Source organism: Saccostrea cucullata, unplaced genomic scaffold (assembly GCF_032062105.1).
Source record: "Saccostrea cucullata isolate Sc308-1 unplaced genomic scaffold, CSIRO_AGI_Scuc_v1 ctg5, whole genome shotgun sequence".
In the NCBI taxonomy this organism is placed as follows: domain Eukaryota; kingdom Metazoa; phylum Mollusca; class Bivalvia; order Ostreida; family Ostreidae; genus Saccostrea; species Saccostrea cuccullata.
In genome coordinates, this window is record NW_026940631.1 from 385,979 (window position 1) to 402,434 (window position 16,456).

General features: G+C 36.4%; 2 protein-coding genes across 2 annotated transcripts in view; one reads left to right on the top strand and one right to left on the bottom strand.

The window, feature by feature from the left end:
• Nucleotides 1-78, bottom strand: part of LOC134255790 (centrosomal protein of 104 kDa-like) — a 34,571-nt gene extending 34,493 nt beyond the window's left edge. Inside the window, exon 1 of the mRNA XM_062738326.1 lies at nucleotides 3-78. The gene's annotated coding sequence lies outside the window, so the exon portion shown is untranslated. The remainder of the gene's footprint in view (nucleotides 1-2) is intronic.
• Nucleotides 79-192: 114 nt separating this feature from the next.
• Nucleotides 193-9,034, top strand: LOC134255787 (DNA fragmentation factor subunit beta-like). The gene is made up of 6 exons (XM_062738322.1): nucleotides 193-460; nucleotides 4,013-4,142; nucleotides 4,496-4,690; nucleotides 5,653-5,732; nucleotides 5,900-6,174; nucleotides 8,356-9,034. Exons 1-6 carry the CDS (start codon nucleotides 314-316, stop codon nucleotides 8,549-8,551), a joined length of 1,023 nt encoding a protein of 340 aa, XP_062594306.1. The 5' UTR covers nucleotides 193-313; the 3' UTR covers nucleotides 8,552-9,034.
• Nucleotides 9,035-16,456: the final 7,422 nt, after the last annotated feature.

Genomic DNA, 16,456 nt, shown 5'->3' on the forward strand with positions numbered 1-16,456 from the left:
ACATTAACTTGACAACATTCAGTTTGTGTACATTGACATCAATGGCGCACCGAAGTCTCGCAGTAACGAGATTTGCCGAAAGTTGGGAAATGTGAACCAAAGTAATTTTTTCTCTTAAAATTTTCATTCCACTTCTCATTTACTTTATATTGATCTAAAATGTCTAACAATCATTTTTATCACAACAGAAAAAGTAAATTTTTAAGGCGGGAAATATCAAAATGAAACGAGTTACTAAATTTAGCACGTGTTGTCATCAAAATGAAAGAAGAACAAAAGATTGAATGATTTAAATATCAAAACATACGGTTAAATGACATTTATACTAGACCGGTTTTTGTCATTATTCAATGGCGGAATGAGGGCTTATAAGGTCCAGGATGTAAAACGGGAGCAAAGAATTGGAGTGACAGCCAAAAACTTCAAAGAATTATTGGAGAAAGGTGCCCAGAAACTGAAGGTACACCAATTTTCTAATATTTTGCTGTGGTATCCACTATTTCATTTTGAATTCAACAAAATGGTTATTTAGAGTTCTATAAATTATATTCAGAGTGCTGAAGAAAAAATCGAGCAATTAAGGCACAGGGGCTTATCACGAATTATTTATCTTCTTTTAATATATGTACCTACTATAAAAATGTATTTTGAAAGTAGGGGTCTTTTTTAACAGTGATTAAGGTTGATATTTACCACATGTTCTTTTTTAACAGTGCATGCAGCTGTTTAATGAGCAAGCACTACCAGGTATACCTTTTTGGTGGTAATGATCGATTCAATTAGTTAATCAAACCAATTAAGGGTCCTTGAAGTACTTTAATGGTTTAGGGTGTGGATATCACCCCAGCTGTGTAGCTCAGAGCACCTGACTAGAGATGCAAGGGTCCCCGGCATTTGATTTCCGGTCCAGCCATTCATTTTCTCCTTTCCTGTTACAGATTTGGTGCCATTGACCACCCCTGGAATTGCAGGTGAAAGTCCTGCCAGGGGCAAATAAAAACTTGGGTCGTGTTTTTGAGGGTGAAAACCATTTAACAGGTTGGGACCACTCGCCCAAATGGGATATGAATAGCCCGATTGGGGTATAATATCCCAAGTGGGCACAGGCATCCATTTTTTTTAGAAAATTATCTTTAGCAGGGCTCTCACACCACTTTTTGGGACTGGGGCTGGGGCCGTTCAAATTGGGAAAATTATCGTCATTTTGGGAAAAGTTGGATAACCAACATTCATTTTAAAAAATCCTCAAATTTTGCTCTAATTTCTATCATTTTGTCATCAATTTAACTCTGGTTTTCAATAAACAGTTAAACAGAACAAACATGGCTATGTAAGCTATTTATGAAAGTACATTGGCTTTGTCATAACCATCTTTGAGTGTTGATATTGCGGTTATCTGTCTTTCTGAGTGACAGATGCTAGTCACATAGTCCCGAATTTCCTCGATCACATGGACAACTTTGCTTACCAATACAGAGCCAGATTGAACATGCCGAAGCGTGGGTATGTTTCTAGGTGCAGCTTACTAATGTTTAAACGAAATGTCTATTTTTGAAACCAAAATGATGTTTATGTCGAAACTACATGACAAGATACTCTGCACTCATAGTTAGTACACAATTTTTGTAAAAACAATAACCTGGTTCCCCGAACCAGTTTACAAATGCATTTGGCGTGAACTAATAAAATAGTGGTACAGTTTCACTTTCATATGCAAGTGTGTTTTGCTTGGTTTTTTTACCTCGACTAAAATATACTATAAAGTTTTAGGAGCAAGACCAAGTAACTATAACTCCCAAACTTGCATGGATGATCCTACATTTGACTGACCTACATTTTCAGGAAATGTTTTTGGAGCAGGTTAAAGTTTTTTTTTAACATCCGAACCAAACTTGCATGGATGATGATGTTACATACCAGACTTGCTTCGGAGGTTGTCTGACCTACATTTTCTAGATGAGTGACCAGGTTAAAGTTTTTGGAGCAGGTTAAAGTTTTTGGAGCAGGTCCATTCCCAAGGAACTATAAACCTGAACCAAACTTGCATAGATGATGCGTACACTACCAGATTGCTGGTGAAAACCATTTAACAGTCCACTCCCAAGGAATTATAAGCCCTACCTGGACCAAACTTGCATGGATGATGCATCTAGGGATGTACACTACCAGACTTGCTTCGGATGCTGGATCTGACCTACATTTTCCAGATGAGTGACCAGGTTAAAGTTTTTAGAGCAGGTCCACAGGAACTATAAGCCCTATGGACCAAACTTGCAATAGCCCGATTCGGATGGGTATAATATTCCCAAGTAACTATAAGGGCTAAACCAAACTTGCACCAGACATTACTGGATTGATTTTTCATTTTAACTATAAGCCCTAAAAAAAATATACACATACCTAATAATAAACAAGGTCCCCATGCTGGATCTGCGCCATCTATTGCTAAACCAAAATTTTTCTAGGTCTGTGCACGTCTATAAGCCCTAGCTAAACCAAACTTGCATGGATAATGCATCTTGTATTACAAGAGACCAGGTTAAAGTTTTGGGAACAGATCAATCCAAATGAACTTGAAGTCCTTGATATCTGCAGTATTAACAGTTATAAATATTTGTTTCTACATGTTTTTGCAACGCATAGAAATGTGTATATGCCATGTAAGGGGTTAAACACAACCAAGAATAGTCTTAATATTAAGAAAATATGATGTGAGATTTGCATTACTTAAACTGATAACATTCGTCGAGGTGAGCTTCGTAATCTTTGATTACCTATGTTTTTTTTTGCGATTAAGTTTCATGGACTTTCATTTTTTAATTAATATTTAGCTCTAGAAATTGGGAAATTTACACCTTTGTTTTGGGAAAAAAGGTACCTTTTTTGCATTGGGAATGGGGCCGAATATCGGCCCCAGATTTAGAGAATCGAGAGCCCTGTTTAGACATTACTTATTTTTCTTTTAATAAAAAAAAATATACACATACCTAATAATAAACAAGGTCCCCATTGGCGCCATCTTGAATTTTTCTAGGTCTGTCACGTCCACTTGTATTTTCGTCTGAAACTCCGTCAAATAAATTCCCTGCAACCATATTCTTTCTGTGGCCAGTCTTTCGAGGTCTAAACTTACAGACACTGCAGACAGAAGGGCACACTTGCAAATATTGAAAATCCCTCGTCAAACTCGATCTACTGCTTCAACAATCCGAGAAATCGCCAACGTCATGCAGGTGCCTGTGCAAGTGGGAGATAAATTTATAGTGCAAAAAATTAAATTTTTATTTTGGCTATAAATATCATAAATTCGCATCAGGGTACTCATAAAGGAATAACTTTTTGTTGACAAGCTTTTTTGTATGCTCATTGTTTAGGAGATTGATCCCTCAGAAGTTCCTTAACTTCTTTGGGATTGATCTAAAAAACTGTAGAGTTGCAGAAAAACTAATGCTTGCCAAAAGTTATTCCTTTTTAAGTATATTGATGCAGATTTATGATATCTATAGCCAAAATAAAAAATTTCATTTTTTGCACTGTAAATTTATATCCGATATGGGAATTATGTCCCAACCAGGATATTATATCCCATTTGGGCGAGTGGTCCCAACCTGTTTAAGGAAGGAGGAATGTAATTGTAATTGTTTGAGCCGTGGATATCGGCCTGGGTAGCTCAGTCAGTAGAGCACCTGACTAGTAATGCAGTGGTCGATCCTGGGTTCAATTCCCTGTCCAGCCATATATTTTTTCCTTTCCTGTAACAGTACATTGTTAACACTTGTATATAATGATTATAATTTGATTATCCTTGATAGCTTTTGTTCCAAAATGAATTAAATAAAAAAAAAAAGGTTTTGATTGAATGTTTGTTATTGATCATCATGATCATGGTCAATAATTATTGATCAAAGGGCGTTATGTGCCAGCGGGCTTGAAGAGGATAGGTGAGGTGAGGTGAGGTAATTGATCATGGTACTTGTAAGTAATCCACAGGTTAATATTTTTGATTTTACAGTTAGATCCAGATAAAGTCACCATTGTAATTGAAGATGATGGTACAGAGGTTACAGATGACAAGTTCTTCAGGAAGCTACCTGCTCAAACTGTGTTTGTCTTCTTAAAGAAAGGAGAGACCTGGAGAGGGGGTATATCCTTAAATGGGCTCAGTTCTTTATAATCGTATTAAACAAATTAATCAGACTCCATTTAAAATCTTCAGTTTATTTAGATGAAAAAAAAAAATACATGAATTTTGTATTACAGTAAAACATGCTTATGATGCCATGGACAGACAAAGTTTGCTTTGAATAACCGTTATAAGTGTAATTAGTTATAACCGGTATATTTACCATATGTTCAAAACACACATGGAATGAAAACCACTTCACTAAGATTCACTTCATTATAAACATGTTCACTATAAATGATGTTTCAATGTTGATTGTACCAGTAGATCACTATGTCAACGATATATAACCTGATTTAATATCTTTTATAGCTGGTGCTTTGATTCATGATGCTCTCAGTAAGTTTTATTGTGCGACGAGGAAGAACGAGATTGCCTCCCAGATCCGAGATCTACTGGAGGCGGAGAACGCGCCCGAGAAGATCCACATCATCTCCCAATATCTGGAACTCCTAGAGACCAACGTCTCATCTGAGAAAAGACAAGATCATGAAGACTGGTTTGAAGGTAAGACAGAAAATAAGGGCCAAGTTATTATTAGCTAGGTGCCATGTTATCTGCATGAAGCCATCAATATGAATATTCAGCTGAGATTAAGTTATGAACACCATGGTGTGTAGCTGCAATAATGTAGCCCTCTCCCTTTTTATTTTGGGAGGGCTACAACTCCTTAGGAACTCCGTAATGGTGCAAAGCGGGAGTGATTCACTCCCACACACATTTCGGCTCAAATTGTCAGTAAACGACTGTTTTATTTATATGTCTTACCTGGTCTTCCAAAATGTAGTTATCCCAGACATAAATCGATCCAAAAATATACAGAACAATCCATATACCCGTATTTTTCGTGTGTGTCAACATCACAACTTAAATTTATCTGCCATTTTTACTGACCTTGACAGATTTTATTTTGGGACAGCCAATGAGATTAAGGATCTATAGGGAGAGGATTTCTTTGGAATTACCTTATTTTAAGCCTTAATATCACTGTTTGCGAAAAAATGACACATAGAATGATTTTATTTATCGAATTTTAGTGTTATTATTCATCACAATTATTTATAAACATCGACATTTGCTTTATTGAGTTATTCTAAATTTCAAGCGCAAGTCTCAGTACGTCACGCGTGAACTGTCATGGCTGCTGAGTAACGCAACAAGTAAAGACACAGATTTATTTTACATGGTTTTCGCATTTAACGAGCTATGATGTCGACAGTGAATAAAAATTTTGTCTTATTAGAAGTAAGTTGCTGTGGAATTGTAGCCCTCTCCAGAAAATATCAGATTAAAAAATTGGAGAGGGCTACATTATTGCAGCTACATGGTGTGCAGTATACAGAACTTCGTGCAATAATAATTCATTTGGTGGACACTTAAATAGAGAATACTAATTAGCTCTGTAGTGATTAATACTTATAAACAAACATAACTAAATATTTTATATTTTTAAATAAATTTAATTTTAGGACTTAATAAGAAATATAAGACAAAGAGTGAATTGATGAGACACAGTGCACAGACAAGATTACGCAGCTACTATGTTACAGTGAGTTATTTAATTTTTTAAAAAATTTTATTATGCAAATGACAATTCATAGATTGACAAGAGTTTTAAAAACGGCAGTGTATTTTGTTAGTTTTTATTTTACTTTATAGAGTATTTCTATTACAATTTATAAACTTTTAGTGTTCTTTAAACTGAAATTATTGCAGGCAAAGGATCAAATAGAGAAGGAAGCTGACAAAGATAGCAAACAAGAATTGTTAGAAGTCTTGGAGGAAGTGATGCAGAAGCTTAAAAAGTCGGATTATAACTCGTCTTATTTCGACCGTACAGCCAATGAGAAGGGTCGAATGTGTGACGCCCAGGGCTGGTTTAGATGTGAAGGGCCGTTTGACATGGATAACTGTGACAAGTATCACACGATAAATCCATACGCTTCCAAGGGGTATAGACAGTTATTTGGACTGTGGAATTTAGACCATATGTAAGATTTCACATTGACAATTACAATTCTATAGTTTTTCATGTCCTAAGAAATAATTAGCTTATCAATAACAAGAGGCCCATGTGCCACATCGCTCACCTAAGACGCTTTGACCATTACGTTCTTTACCAGATTTCCCCCTTGTAATACATATTGTGACCCCACCCTACCTAACTGATCATAATTTAGACAATTTGAAATCTACACTACCATAGGATGCTTTGATTCAACATTGTAAAACTTTTGATTCCCCATTGTGGCCCCGCCCAACCCCTGGGGGTCATGATTAGAACAATTTAGAATCTACACTACCCTGGGATGCTTCCACTTAAGTTTCAACTTTTCTGGCACATTGGTTCTTGAGAAGAAAATTTTCAAAGATTTTTCCTATATATTTCTATGTAAAACTTTGATTCCCCATTGTGGCCCCGCCCAACCCCCTGGGGTCATGATTATAACAATTTAGAATCTAGACTACCCTGTGATGATTCCACTGAAGTTTAAACAATTCTGGCCCCGTGGTTCTTGAGTAGAAGTTTTTCAAAGATTTTTCCTATATATTTCTATGTAAAACTTTGATTCCCCATTGTGGCCCCGCCCAACCCCGGGGGTCATGATTTGAACAATTTAGAATCTTTACTATCCCAGCATGCTTCCACATAAGTTTCAGCTTTTCTGGCTCAGTGGTTCTTGAGTAGAAGATTTTCAAAGATTTTTTCCTATATATTTCTATGTAAAACTTTGATTCCCCATTGTGGCCCCATCCTACCCCCGGGGGTCATGATTTTAACAATTTAGAATCTACACTACCTCAGGATGTTTCTCCAGGATGCTTCCATGTAAGTTTCAGCTTTTCTGGCCCAGTGGTTCTTGAGAAGAAGATTTTTTAATGACCCCACCCTATTTTTGTCTTTTCTTGATTATCTCCCCTTGTGAGGGGACTTGACCCTTCATTTTAACAATTTAAATTCCCCTTCACCCAAGGATGCTTTGTACCAAGTTTGGTCAAAATTGGCTCAGTGGTTCTTGAGAAGAAGTCGAAAATGTGAAAAGTTTACAGACGGACAGACAGACAGACGGATGGACGACGAACAAAATGTGATCAGAAAAGCTCACTTGAGCCTTCAGGTCAGGTGAGCTAATAAGTACTAATGGAGATAAATATAACATACAAGAGACCCATGGGGCATATGGCTCACCTGAGTAACTTTGGCCATGCTGTACTTTACCAGATTTCCCCCCTTGTCCTGTAATACCTATTGCAGCCCCATCATTCCTCCAGGGGTCATGGTTTGGACAATTTAGAATTTACAATACCCCAGGAAGCTTCCACATAAGTTTTGGCTTTTCTGGCTCAGTGGTTCTTGAGAATGTTATATATGTTATATGTTATAACGTAAAACTTAGATTCCCTATTGTGGCCCCACCCATGGGAATCATTATTTGGACCATGAAGAATCTACACTACCCCCAGGATGCTTCTACCTGGGGGTCATGATTTTAAGAATTTACACTATCTCAGGATGCTTCCACATAAGTTTCAGCTTTTGTGGCCCCGAGGTTCTTGAGAAGAAAATTTTAAATGACCCCACTCTAATTTTGTCTTCTCTTGATTATCTCCCTTTTGAATGGGGCTTGGCCCTTCATTTTAATAATTTTAACTCCCCTTTACCCAAGGATGCTTTGTACCAAGTTTGGTTAAAATTGGCCCAGTGGTTCTTGAGAAGAAGCTGAAAATGTGAAAAGTTGCGGATGGATGGACGGACAACTGGTGATCAGAAAAGCTCAGTTGATCTTTAAGCTCAGGGGAGCTAAAAACAACATAAACATTGATGATAATGTTAAATAAACTGGTTTAGATATGAAGAGAAAATAAATCTAAAAAGAAAATGTACATTGTATGGTTAAACTCTTGGTATTCCAAATTTACTTTAAGCAATGGAGGGATTAAACTTGGCAATGCTTAGATGATGGTTTTGACGATACATACATGTTGTATCTTGGAATCCATATTAATTTATATCTCAATCTTTCACTACAAATATAGGTTAATATTGTTGATTTGAGCCATTCATAGTGTAATAACAAATATCTGAAGTGAGCCATGCTGTAATTTATTACCATCTACAGGTGTATTACTTTTATACATATAAACACTGTGTATTTATTACTTCCTTTTAGAATTGAAAAATCTCGAGAGGTGATGCCAACTCTTATAGAAGCAGCTCGTAACAAGCAGAAACATCAAACTCTCAACGCAGATCTCCTGTACCGATTACTCTTCACTCGGGAAAACCTGAAACTGGTTCAAGTGGGGTGCCATAAGAAAGCAGCCAGAGAATCCGGCAAAGTGAAATGGAATGACTTCTGTTCTTGATGCTTTGATAATGCTATAAGGACCTAAATACTAGTACATGTGTAAACTTTCATCTTTATATTGTTCTTAAAATGTTACAGCTATAAAATGTCAGACAAGTTAATATCGAAGGATTAACCTAGATTTTCTGTTCACTTTAATTTGTATACTCAGGCATATTTAATATTTGTTAAGTTTTCCTTCCCTTCTATAAAATTTAAATTTTTTATTCCCTAGTAAGCAAGAAAATTGTTCACTTGTCTCAAAATATTAATGGAATTATGAGATAAAAATACGCAACATACTCTGTGATATCCTTTCATTATTTCAAAGTAACAGTACGTGCCCGCAAAGGTGGAAATTTTAATATGTATGGTTTTTATTTTTGCTAAATACACATGTATTTTGGAATATTTTTTTTATGTTTCTTTGTGTATCAATACCTTTGGATACAGTTTGTTTGATATTAATAGTACATGTACATCATCTTATTGTTGCAGAATAACCCCCACAATTTTAGCTCCCCTTTACCCAAGGATGCTTTGTACACAAGTTTGTCTGTCCGTAAACTTTTCACATTTTCGACTTCTTCTCAAGAACCGTGGCCAATTTCAACTAAACTTGCCACAAAGCATCCTTGGGAAAAGGGGAAAAGTTGTACAAATGAAGGGCCACGCCCTTTTCCAAGGGGAGATAATTATGGTGAGAAAAATTAATGGCATTTTTAAAAAATCTTCTTCTCAAGAACCACTGGGCCAGGAAAGATGAAACTCATGTGGAATCATCATCAGGTAATGTGATGTTAAGTTTGTTAAATCATGAAGAGAAAATAGGGTGGGGCTAAAAAGAAATTTTTTCATAGGAATATGTAGGAAAAATCTTTAAAAATCTTCTTCTCAAGAACCACTGGGCCAGGAAAGATAAAACTCATGTGGAATCATCCTCAGGTAGAGTAGATTCAAGTTTGTTCAAATCATGACCCCTGGGGCTAGGGTGGGGCCAAAATAGCCGACCCAAGTTTTACATAGGAATATATAGGAAAAATCTTTAAAAATCTTCTATTCAAGAACCACTGGGTCAGGAAAGATGAAACTCATGTGGAATCATCCTCAGGTATTGTAGATTTAAGTTTGTTCAAATCATGACCCCCGGGGCTAGGGTGGGGCCAAAATAGCCGACCCAAGTTTTACATAGGAATATATAGGAAAAATCTTTAAAAATCTTCTTCTCAAGAACCACTGGGCCAGGTAATAACTCATGTGGAATCATCCTCAGGTATTGTAGATTCAAGTTTGTTCAAATCATGACCCCCGGGGCTAGGATGGGGCTAAAATGGCAGGCCCAAGTTTTACATAGGGATTAATAGGGAAACTTTTTAAAATCATCTTTTCAAGTACTTCAAAGCTATGATTAGTGATATTAATTTGGAATCATCTTCAGGTAGTGTAGAGTCAAGTTTGTTCAAATCATGACCCCTGGGGCTAGGGTGGGGCTAAAATGGCCGACCCAAGTTTTACATAGGAATATATAGGAAAAATTTTTAAAAAATCTTCTCAAGAACCACTGGGTCAGGAAAGATGAAACTCATGTAGAATCATCCTCAGGTATTGTAGATTCAAGTTTGTTCAAATCATGACCCCCAGGGCTAGGGTGGGGCCAAAATGGTTGACCCAAGTTTTACATAGGGATTTATAGGAAAACCTTTTAAAATCATCCTTTTCAAGTACCTCAAAGCTATGATTAGTGATATTAATATGGAATCATCTTCAGGTAGTGTAGATTCTAGTTTGTTCAAATCATGACCCCTGGGGCTAGGGTGGGAATGACCCAAGTTTTACATAGGAATATATTGGAAAAATCTTTAAAAATCTTTTTCTTAAGAACCACTGGGCCAGGAAAGATAAAACTCATGTGGAATCATCCACAGGTAGTGTAGATTCAAGTTTATTTAAATCATGACCCCTAGGGCTAGGGTATAAAATGGCCGACCCAAGTTTTACATAGGAATATATAGGAAAAATCTTTAAAAATCTTCTATTCAAGAACCACTGGGTCAGGAAAGATGAAACTCATGTGGAATCATCCTCAGGTATTGTAGATTCAAGTTTGTTCAAATCATGACCCTCGGGGCTAGGGTGGGGCCAAAATGGCTGACCTAAGTTTTACATAGGGATTTATAGGAAAACCTTTTAAAATCATCTTTTTCAAGTACCTCAAAGCTATGATTAGTGATATTAATATGGAATCATCTTCAGGTAGTGTAGATTCTAGTTTGTTCAAATCATGATCCCTGGGGCTAGGGTGGGGCCAAAATGGCTGACCCAAGTTTTACATAGGGATTTATAGGAAAACCTTTTAAAATCATCTTTTCAAGTACCTCAAAGCTATGATTAGTGATATTAATATGGAATCATCCTCAGGTAGTGTAGATTCTAGTTTGTTCCAATCATGAACCCCTGGGGATACAGTTTGCCCCCCCCCCTCCTCCAGTGAACTTTCAGTTCTGGTCTGATATGTGCTTTTTCCTAGCCAATGTGCTCAGGTGAGCGCTGTGGCCCCTGGGCCTCTTGTTACCAATTATTCACATTACTAAAAGTGCAAAGTAATGTTTACAGAATGGGGACCATCATTTGAAGTTTTTAGATATCAGACAGTACCACTCCTTATTAGTTACATCAGTTAGAAATACATTTATGTTTATCAAGTGAATTTAATATTTACAAATATTTTTGTTAAGAACTGAAGTGGAATGTGCATTTTCCAGTCATGGTAAAAATAATAAATTCTCATGCAACAAAACCACTATAATTTTTTGGAAGATTTTAAATTCATTTGTTTCTTGTTATTTCTTTTTATATTTTATCAGTGTTAGATATAATTTTTTAACAACATTAGATTTACTGTACATCTGTTGTTTTATATTTAATTTTTGATATATTTACACTACAATTGTGAATATACAACTTTTATTGATATAGTGATTGTTTCATTTTTAAAGCAGAAAGTCAAAAAATAAATAAATTATGAAATGCTAAATGATTCAGATTTGTATTGTTATCACTGATCAGTTATTCACAATAGAGCATTGTTTCAGGAACACTGTATACATGGAAATTTTTGCCCTCATTTTGTTTCCGCAAATCTGCCCTTCTTATGGGTGGCAAATTTAAAACTGGTGGAATGCAATGACAACAACATAATATCTTAAACAGAGCTGCAACTGGTTGAAAAACAGGGCAATATTGTTTGCAAGTGTGAAAATAACGGGGGACAAAAATACCCTGTATACAGCAGTGATAGATTTTTTACCTGTACATGTTGCAGTACATTTTTATACAGATACCATCAAAAGTCAACATTTCATTATTTGCTCTTTCTGTTTACATCTCTAATTTTGGCCATAACATTTGATCTTTATTAGATAAGACTTTATGATACTCACACAATCAAATGTCACTTCAAGTTGATGGGTTTATATCTTTGGAATCCTATAATTATATAACTTACATCACTATAGTGATGACCACTATTAATTTTGATGTGAAAAGATGAATGACCAAAATTTTTAAGACTCTTGACCTTTGCTTGACATAAATTGAACTTGATACACCACTTCCCAATAAGAAGTTAATGATATCTGATGATTTTAAAGTCACACTATTAAGAGTCAAGGTATCAATTCAATATGTGCAACCTCTGCAAAGAAAATGAACAGAAACTGCAAATTATTGCAATTTTTCACAGTGCAAGGGGCATAGCTCTGTCCAAAAGGGTCCAGTTGTACCAAAAAAAGAACTTGACCTAGATATTGATAAATCTGTATACCAATGTCATTTCAATATGTGCAACCTCTGCTCCCAGCTCTCAATATTATTCTACAAGACTTTAAGAAACACTTGTCAAAGAGAGGCTACTCTGATACAGAAATAGATCCTATTATCACAGGCATAATTGGAACAGATAGAAATGAGATCCTAAAAAAAAGTAACAGCCAATTGAAACTCCACAATAAATTGGTTATGGTTACAAAATATAATCCCCGAATCAAAGGATAAAAAAAAACGCATCTTAAAATACTGGAACGAAATGAAAACAGACACAAGATGCAAAGAAATATTTACATCGGAACCAATTATAGCTTATAGCAAAGACAAAAGCATAGGCGATATAATTATTAGATCACGTTTACCACAAAATCACACTGCTAAGGTGGACCCCTAAAGAGGCAGACCTTAGGGCAAGTATCCGTTACAAAAACTGCCAAAACACTCTTTACTATATTTCTATATACATTTATGAATGCTTATATTTCCAGCAGCAAAGAATGTCGCAAAGTTTGGTTTACAGTGTAGGGACCTAATAAATTTCATGGAAAAGTTTGGCTGATTGAAGTCTTTATTTTCACACCAAGAAAATGAACGGAAACTGATGGGGGCTGACAGACAGCAGCAAAGCAATATGCCCTCCCTTCTTCGAAGGGAGGCATAACAAGAGGCCCATGGGCCACATCGCTCACCCGAGAATTGTGCTAGGAAAAAGTAGTAATTGGTTTACTATTGAAAAGTTTAAAACCAAAAGTTTGGCCCCGCCCTACCCCTGGGGGTATATATGAGCAATTATGGCTTTGCTGTTCTTGAGAAGAAGATTTTTAAAGAATTTTCCTATATATTTCTATATAAATTTTTGGACCGCCCTACCCCCGGGGGTCACGATTTGAACAAACTTGAATCTACACTACCTGGGGATGCTTCCATATAAATATGAGCAATTATGGCTTTGCTGTTCTTAAGAAGAAGATTTTCAAAGAATTTTCCTATATATTTCTATATAAAACTTTGGTCGGCCATTGTGGCCCCGCCCTACCCCCGGGGGTCACGATTTGAACAAACTTGAATCTACACTACTTGGGGATGCTTCCATATAAATATGAACAATTATGGCTTTGCTGTTCTTGAGAAGAAGATTTTTAAAGAATTTTCCTATATATTTCTATGTAAAACTTTGGTCGGTAATTGTGGCCCCACCCTACCCCCGGGGGTCACGATTTGAACAAACTTGAATCTACACTACCTGGGGATGCTTCCATATAAATATGAACAATTATGGCTTTGCTGTTCTTGAGAAGAAGATTTTTAAAGAATTTTCCTATATATTTCTATGTAAAACTTTGGTCGGTAATTGTGGCCCCACCCTACCCCCGGGGGTCACGATTTGAACAAACTTGAATCTACACTACCTGGGGATGCTTCCATATAAATATGAACAATTATGGCTTTGCTGTTCTTGAGAAGAAGATTTTTAAAGAATTTTCCTATATATTTCTATGTAAAACTTTGGTCGGTAATTGTGGCCCCACCCTACCCCCGGGGGTCACGATTTGAACAAACTTGAATCTACACTACCTGGGGATGCTTCCATATAAATATGAACAATTATGGCTTTGCTGTTCTTGAGAAGAAGATTTTTAAAGAATTTTCCTATATATTTCTATGTAAAACTTTGGTCGGCCATTGCGGCCCCGCCCTACCCCCAGGGTCATGATTTGAACAAATTTGAATCTACACTACCTGGGGATGCTTTAATATAAATATGAGCAATTAAAACTTTTCTGTTCTTGAGAAGAAGATTTTTAAAGAATTTTCCTATATATTTCTATATAAAACTTTGGTCGGCCATTGTGGCCCCGCCCTACCCCTGGGGGTCACGATTTGAACAAACTTGAATCTACACTACCTTCGGATGCTTCCATATAAATATGAGCAATTATGGCTCTGCTGTTCTTGAGAAGAAGATTTTTAAAGAATTTTCCTATATATTTCTATGTAAAACTTTGGTCAGCCATTGTGGCCCCGCCCTACCCCCGGGGGACATGATTTGAACAAACTTAAATCTACACTACCTGAGGATGTTTCCCCATAAGTTTCATCTTTCCTGGCACAGTGGTTCTTGAGAAGAAGATTTTTAAAACATACCACCAAATTTTCACTAATTCTCAATTATCTCGCCTTGAATGAGGGCGTGGCCCTTTATTTGAACAAACTTGAATCCCCTTCACCCAAGGATACTCTGTGGCAAAAAACTGGCCCAGCGGTTCTTGAGAAGAAGTCGAAAATGTGAAAAGTTTACAGACGGACAGACAGACGGACGCCGGACAAAATGTGATCAGAAAAGCTCACTTGAGCCTTCGGCTCAGGTGAGCTAAAAACACAAATCAGCTAAGTATTGAAAAGTTTACTTTTTGGGGGACGGGGGACTTGAATTTTCTATTACTTGAGAATGTCACTATATCAATAAAGCATACATGTATAAATTTGCCATACTTGAAAAGAAGACTATTAAAGAATTTTTTTCACAACATATTACTTGATCTCACATTGTGACCCTTTGCTAACCCCTCCCCCCCCCCCCCCCCCCCCCCCGGGGACATTATTTGAATAAATTTAAATCTTCACTACTTGCAGATGCTTACATGTCAATTTGACTGAACAAAACTTTCCTGTTCTGGAGAAGATTTTTTCCCACATTTCTTGTGCAAAACTTTGATCCCTCATTGGGGGGGGGGGGGGGGGGGGGTTCATGATTTGAACAAACTTGAATCTAAACCACCTGAGGATGCTTCCATTGGTTCCATATAAAAAAGTTACTGATCATGGATTTGGTGTTCTCCAGAAAATTTTTGAAGATAATTTATTATATATTCCTATGTAAAAATTGATCCCATATTGTGTCCCCACCCTACCCCCTAGAATTCTGATTTGAACAATCTTAAAACTACACTACCTGAGGATGCTTCCATATAAATATCACCAAGCATGCCATGACTTTGCTGTTCTTGAGAAGATTTTAAAAAAAATTTTCCCTATATATTTCTATGTAAAGCTTTGATTGCCTATTATGGCCGCCAGGGGTCATGATATGAAAACAAAGTTGAATAAACTCTAAATAAGGCTGTTTTCGTATTAATATCATCAATCATGGCTTTGCTGATTGTGAGAAGATTTTTAAAAGATTTTTCCTGTATATTTCTATGTAAAACTTTGATCAACCATTGTGACCCCACCCTACCCCCAGGGGTAATGATTTGAACAAACTTGAATCTACACTATCTGAGGATGCTTCCACATGAGTTTCATCTTTCCTGGCCCAATGGGCTTCAGCTCAGGTGAGCTTAAAACATAGGTATTCAAAAATTACGCAGCTCACCTCTACAAATGTTGTCAATAAGCAAAGCAAATATCACATCATTTTCCCTCTAGTAAATGAGTGCATCCCTAGTGCATCCCTAGATCGTACTCCAGCATGCTAGAGGTTCACGGCGAGATACTTTTGACTTGGCGCCGCGTAACCTTGTCCGAAGTATATAAGGAGCGTAGGGACGTTAACCTAGGCTCTTACTTGTAGGAGTACCCTAGATCGATGCCCATCCCTGCAATTTGGGTTTACTTAGGACTTATAGTTATTACTTGAGGATGGACCTGCTATAAAAAACTTTAACCTGTTCACTTAATTATCAAGAAAATATGTCTGTCAGTTCAAAAATTTGGAGCAAGTCTGGAAGAAGTATTTTTACAGTATTATCAAACTTCATCCCCAAGCATGTATTCTCACTACCATGCTTACATTGTTTTATTCATGAAAAATTAAATGAATAGAATAATTTTTTAATCACCTGCAAAATCAAGGCACAATTCATTTCAATGTTTAATTTGTGTAAATAAAAGACTGTTACATACATGCAATTTGTTCAAAACTAAAATGTAAACAAAGTACAGTAATCCCCTGTTAATCAAACTTTGTAATGAAAATTGTCATATCTCTGCTTAATATTAATTCGCTACTGATAATTGAACTGAAGTGTTTGCTAAACTATAAAAGATATCATACACTGTCCTTTATAAATATACTAGTATGTAAAACTATGTAATG

Coding starts and splice junctions, on each gene's coding strand:
- LOC134255787 (XM_062738322.1), top strand. CDS start 314: ATGACATTTATACTAGACCGGTTTTTGTCATTATTCAATGGCGGAATG. Junction 461..4,012: donor AAGGTGCCCAGAAACTGAAG/GTACACCAATTT, acceptor TTGATTTTACAG/TTAGATCCAGATAAAGTCAC. Junction 6,175..8,355: donor CTGTGGAATTTAGACCATAT/GTAAGATTTCAC, acceptor ACTTCCTTTTAG/AATTGAAAAATCTCGAGAGG.